Genomic DNA, 6,716 nt, shown 5'->3' on the forward strand with positions numbered 1-6,716 from the left:
GTAATTCAACAGTACAACAGTGTAAGACTACCCTTTCAGATATACTTACATTGTGATTTCTGCATTGTGGTGCATAAATTGTCAAGTAAATGAGACGCATCTTTGCCTCCACTGATTCACTTGCAAAGTGTTGAGTAAAATTATTTCGTTGCAGACCTCCGGCCATTTTGTTCTGTTGTTAATTCTGTAGATGACCTCAAACACAAAGTCTTTCCCAACTTTAAACAAAACTACCAAAATCACAATTGGCTATGTGAAAGAGCAATATTAGCTCCAAAAAATGTAGCTGTTACAAAAATCAATCAACACCTGATACATTCACTTCCCGGCAATCTTCAAACTTACAAGTCTGTTGATACAGTTCCAGATACAAATGAAGTGGTGAACTATCCTCCTGAATTTCTCAATTCGTTGGAGCCTCCAGGACTTACCTCCCCACATATTATCACTTAAAGTTGGAATGCCTGTTATGCTGTTCCGCAATCTGGAACCACCAAGACTTTGCAATGGAACACGACTTGTGATAAAGAAAATGATGTCACACGTTATCGAGGCTACCATTCTTTCTGGATGTGCAAAAGGGGATAACGTCTTTATTCCAAGAATTCCTCTTACTCCATCAGGAGCAGACATTCCTTTTACATTCAGAAGACTACAATTCCCCCTTCGTGTGACTTTTGCCATGTCCATAAACAAATCTCAGGGTCAAACACTATCTGTAGCTGGTCTTCTCTTGGAAGAGCCCTGCTTCTCACATGGACAACTGTATGTTGGCTGCTCAAGAGTGGGCAGCAAAAAAAACCTATTTGTATATGCTCCACAAGGGAAAACAAGGAACATTGTTTACAATGAGGTGTTATAATCACAACAGCAAGAAAGTATGTACATGATCACCTTCTTTTACGAAACTTCATTGACTTTCGTATATTTATATTGATATACATATATATACGTGTGTTTGAGTGCCTGTGTGTATATACATCTCTCTATATAAAGATGATGCGTAGTCTAGACAGCGTTTTTAGATTTCATTATTCTCTTTAACCCCTTTCTGCTAGTATGTTATAAAGATGGCGGAACAATTTTAACTTTCTTTCTTGTTTAAGTATTTTTACTTTTGTAGGCGAACATAATTTTCTTTTCTGAAATATTCTAGAAAATTGCTGATAGCAAAACTTTCACTTGAGAACCATTTCCTGAACTCTAGTAATTAAGTTTTCTGGTCAATTAGCTATTCTTTTTTAGTTTATTTATTTAAATGTTATGTACATAATTAGAGTGGAGTTTGAAAATCGTGTGAAGGCCATCTTTAGCTTGAACAATGAACCTCTCCACTCCTTTTCTCAAATCCAGTAGCCAAGATAAACCAGGCAACAGGGGCTGGCTTGGTCAGCCTGAAACCCTTGGTCTGGAACCACATGCTGGTGGATCTTACATGAAGGTCATTCTATCTATGAAATGTGTGTTGTGGTTGCTTAGAAGTTATAGGATGCGACTGGGCTGCCCATTTAAGATCACTGCAGCCCACTTTATACGGGCATGCTTCTAGAAAAGGTGGGGTAAACATTAGACACTACTCTTTTTCCTTGATTGAATTACTGTTGTCATTGGTGACCCAATGCAAGAGCAAGAAAAAGAAAACTTCTCTTGTTGTGGAAACTTGAAATGTGCACACTCTGGATCTGGATGACACACTGTACTGCTTTAGGGAATAAGGAGCTGAATCATTACAATGTGGACATTGCAGCCCTATCTGAAACAAGACTTATGAGGGTAGTCTTTGTGAAGGAGTGAACTACACCTTTTTCTGAAAAGGTAAGGATCTTATAGAGCAGTAAATGAAAGGTATTGGCTTCAGAGTGAAGACTTCCCAAGAGAACAGATACTAGTTGGCTCCCACTTCTATCATTGAATGGCTCATGTCCATCCACCTTCCCCTTCCCAATAACAATCATCTCAGTTATACCCCCACCCTTGACTCTAATGATGAGATCAAGGATTCTTTCTAATTTGATCTCAACAGGACCGTCCAGGTTGTGCTAAGATGAGACAAAGTTATCATGTTGATAGATTTGAATGCCAGGGTTGGATGAGCTAATGACCTTTGGATGAGAATTCTGGGAAAGCAAGGTGTGGGAAGCTGCAACTCGAATAGACTGCTTCTCCTTGGCTCATGTGCTGAGAATGAACTGGCAGTTACTAACACCTTGTTTCATCCTCCTAGTTGGCACAAGACCATGTGGAGACAGGACCAGATTTAAACCATGTGGGGCCCAGGATACTTCAAGTTCAGTGGACCCCTTATACACAAGAATTAATATCTTCGAAAATTACCAAATATAAATCTCAGATGTGTCTTATAATATGGTATAGTACTCATATTTGGAGAAAACTAGACACTCCCTTCATCAGGATGTTCAATCTCACAAAAAAACATACAGTGACACAAGACAATATATTAATATACAGAATTATATACAATTCAGATCCAAAAGATTTCCTACATTATATGGTGTCGCCTTTACCTCCAATGCAAGTACATACATACATACATACATACATACATACATGTTGTTGTTGTTGGCACTTCGTCGCTTATGACGTTGAGGGTTCCAGTTGATCCGATCAACGGAACAGCCTGCTCGTGAAATTAACGTGCAAGTGGCTGAGCACTCCACAGACACGTGTACCCTTAATGTAGTTCTCGGGGATATTCAGTGTGACACAGTGTGACAAGGCTGACCCTTTGAATTACAGACACAACAGAAACAGGAAGTATGAATGAGAGAAAGTTGTGGTGAAAGAGTACAGCAGGGTTTGCCACCATCCCCTGCCGGAGCCTCGTGGAGCTTTAGATGTTTTGGTTCAATAAACACTCACAATGCTCGGTCTGGGAATCGAAACTGCGATCCTATGACCGCGAGTCTGCTGCCCTAACCACTGGGCCATTGCGCCTTCACTCATACATACATACATACATACATACATACATACATACATACATACATACATATATGCATTCATCTTCAGGTGTGTTCTCTTGTTTCCCTTTTCTCTGTTGTATCAAAAGCTGCTACAATTAATTCCCTTGAGAATTGTAAATGCTTTGCTACTGGGTTTTTTTAATTGAATTACTTGGTGTCTCTAAAGTGGTTATCACAAAGGAGAATCCATTACATTTTTTTAAGAAGTCAAGATACCTTTGTATATTGAAAGAGAGCTTCTTCATGCCTGACTGTTGGGAGGTGGAGGGACCTTCCTGTACTGAGTGCTACATACCCTTTCTAGCAGCCCCCCTCCTCCCACATCTAGATGCCTGGGACAATTAGCCCCTCCGTACCCCTATAAATTCAGTCCTGTGTGGAGGTATCCAAGATAAATGCACTGGCACATCATGGAATACATTCTCCCACATTTTATGACAGAAGCAATATGCTTGTGACCTGCAGCCTCAGCAGCACAGATGACTGTTGGAAAGATCATCAACTACTCCTTTCCTGGCTCAGGCAGCAAAATCTTTCCTACCACAATACATTTGCAAAGAGAGCACAGCATTTTTCGAAATTGTTTCTGAATTGAAGACTTACGCAGTCAAGTGGGATTACTCTTGCCTTACAGAACTTCACTATGAACGGGCAGTATGGAAGCATATTGGTCCATTTAACTCAAAACTATCACCAAATCTACCGAGGAAATAATTGGTTATGATAAACAGCTGATGAAGACTGATTTCACCAAAATGACAGATTACTAAGCTGATCAACCAGAAGAGAGCAACTCATTTGGCATGGGAGAATTTCCTAACATTTGCAACACTTAGGAGACTTTTGACAAACACTACCAGTTGTTCCAAGAGGAACAAAAGTGGATGAGCTCAATGTTTCAATAAAGTCTTCTGTATTATGGCATCATGTGAAAACACTTCAACTTTCAACAAATATGAGAGTGAGGTTTTCAAGACATCAATCAGCTGAACTATTTGCAGAGCAGTTTTTGAAACTCAGTAAAGGGAGACTTCCAATTGATGAAGAACAGTTTCTTACACTCAGTCCAATATGTAATTCAACTCATTCCATTGATGATCTGGTGGATGAAATCTTTCCTAATCTTCTTCATAATTACAGCAATACAAATTGGATCTGTGAGTGAGCTATCCCAGCTCCAAAAAATGTTGCAGTACATAATATTAACAATATGCTATTGAATAAGCTTTTGAGAGAAATATTCACTTATAATAACTCAATTGACAGTGTTGTTGATGATCAGGATAGTGTTAACTACCCCATCAAATTTTTGAACTTACTAGAATGACCAGGTACAGCTCCTCAGTGTCTTCAACTGAAAAATGGTACTCCTATTATGCTATTGCGTAATTTGTCTCAGCCAAAATTATGCAATGGTACAAGATTAATCATGTACAAACTTATGAGGAACTGCATTGAGGCAAATATTCTCATTGGTTATGATAAAGGTGACACTGTCTTCATTCCTCACATGCCAGTTATACCATCTAATGTCCCATTCCAATTTAAGCAGTTACAGTTTCCTATCAGAATTTCTTTTGCCATGAGCATTAATAACAGTCAAGGCCAAATACTAAAAGTTACTGGATTGCAACATCAAGAACCATGCTTTTCACATGGCCAACTTTATGTAGGAGCATCACATGTGGGAGCAAATGCAAATCTGATTCCATCAATGACTTGATGTATAAAAGCTTTCTTAATCTTCTTCATAATTACAACAGTACAGATTACATTGGTGACAGAACTATCCTGGCTCCAAAAACTGTTCCTCTACATACCATTAATAATATGCTATTGAATAGACTTCCAGAAATCTTCACTTGTTGTTGATGATCAGGATAGTTTCAACTACCCCATCGAATTCTTTAACTCACTACAGCCACAAGGTACAGCTCCCCATTGTCTTCAGTTGAAAAAAGGGACTCCAATTATGCTACTACATATTTTGTTTCAACCAAAATTATGCAATGGTACCAGATTAATTGTGTACAAACTTCATTGACCCAAACATTCTCACTGTTTGCAGTAAAGGCGTATGTACCCCAAAATAAAACAAAAAACATTATTCATAAAGAAATATTCATCCTTAATGCAACATGAATACTTCAATAATGTTATTTACCATTACTATCATTACATTCAAGAATGAGTTGATTACCTATTTCAATGAACTGTATTATATAATTGTCATTACTGTATTTATAAATAAAATAACACAGGAAGGGCATCCAGCTGTAGAAACTCTGCCAAATCAGATTGGAGCCTGGTGTAGCCATCTGGTTCACCAGTCCTCAGTCAAATCGTCCAACCCATGGAAAGCGAATGTTAAACGATGATGATTATGATGATGATGATGATACATCTCACTTGTTATTATCATGTAATAAACAAACAGACCTTCATGTATAAAAATGATCTTTTATTCTACTTCAATTATTACATGTTTTTCTCTTATAAAAATATTATATCATTGCCATTACTGTATAGATAAATAAAATAACACATACAACTCACTAATTATTGTCATATCATAAACAAACACAAGTTCATGTATGATATTGATTTGAAAAATAAAACCAAACTTGGAAACTTAAAGATTATGTATGTCCTCAATATGTGTATAGTAATGCAATTTGATCTTTGTGTGCCAAGACACGTGGCCTTAGGTGTACAAAACTTCATTCAAACAGTAGAAACATAGGAAATGATGAATTCAGTGTTCTGAGAGTTTCAATTAGCTTGCTAAAATTAGACAAGTAGTTAATATGATGAGTGCAAGTAGAACAAGTGATTGAATTGAAACTTGGATTGGAATGGAATATAAAATGTTCTAAAATTTTCTTCTCTTATTAAGAACAAAAGAATTTTTAGCTTCATGTGAAAGGCAAATGGCATGGAGCATTTGTGAGGAATTGAAATGATGTGTGGAAGAATGATATGAACATTGGTAAGAAAAGGAATTAATATCATTTGTTGGATGTGCAATACTAACATTATCATTCATTAGGTGAGAGTTGAGAAATTGATTACATTCAGTGGATGTATTATGGAAAACCATTTTTGTTGGATTAGATATGTAATGAAAAAGAAAATGAAAGTGGAATGAAATGATGGTATAAGGACACAATGAGGAAAAACTATAAAGAAACTTTTATGTTTGATCCGAGAACAATAAGCCTTATCATGCCTTACTATAATCAATATAGAACATAGTTACCATCTTATTTTGGGGCAACACTTTGTATTACAACGATTGTAAACAAATTGTATGTACAATATCTATGCTGATACAAAAAGGAGCACAACTGTATGGACATTTCTATTGTTTTCGAAGTTTTCAGCAGCAACTGTGTATCCCAGTGTCTATTGACCTTACAATAATTTTGGAAAAATTCTTCATAACCCTTTATCTTATTAATGTAATAATGCAGGGTCTTTTTAATATATCTTTTCAGAAATTACGGAACTCTCTTTGGGAATGATTATTGGTTGCAGTGTAGGAACTGTATTATTATTAATAATTTTGGGGCTTCTTGCTTATAAATGCCACAAAATAAGAGGTTGGTATGTTTTACACATTATAAAAGTTTGTTCATTATATTGAGATATATAGTCTTAAAACTCCTCTACCTGACTATGGTTAAATAGACATTGAAATCTGTGTGTGTGTGTGTGTGTGTGTGTGTGTGT

General features: G+C 36.7%; 1 protein-coding gene across 1 annotated transcript in view; it reads left to right on the forward strand.

Moving 5' to 3' along the window:
- LOC106874055 (uncharacterized) overlaps positions 1 to 6,716 on the forward strand; it is a 97,676-nt gene that overhangs the window by 28,503 nt on the left and 62,457 nt on the right. Inside the window, exon 7 of the mRNA XM_052968304.1 lies at positions 6,482 to 6,586. Coding sequence (XP_052824264.1) covers positions 6,482 to 6,586 — 105 coding nt within the window. The remainder of the gene's footprint in view (positions 1 to 6,481; positions 6,587 to 6,716) is intronic.

This window comes from Octopus bimaculoides, chromosome 5, assembly GCF_001194135.2.
Source record: "Octopus bimaculoides isolate UCB-OBI-ISO-001 chromosome 5, ASM119413v2, whole genome shotgun sequence".
NCBI lineage: Eukaryota > Metazoa > Mollusca > Cephalopoda > Octopoda > Octopodidae > Octopus > Octopus bimaculoides.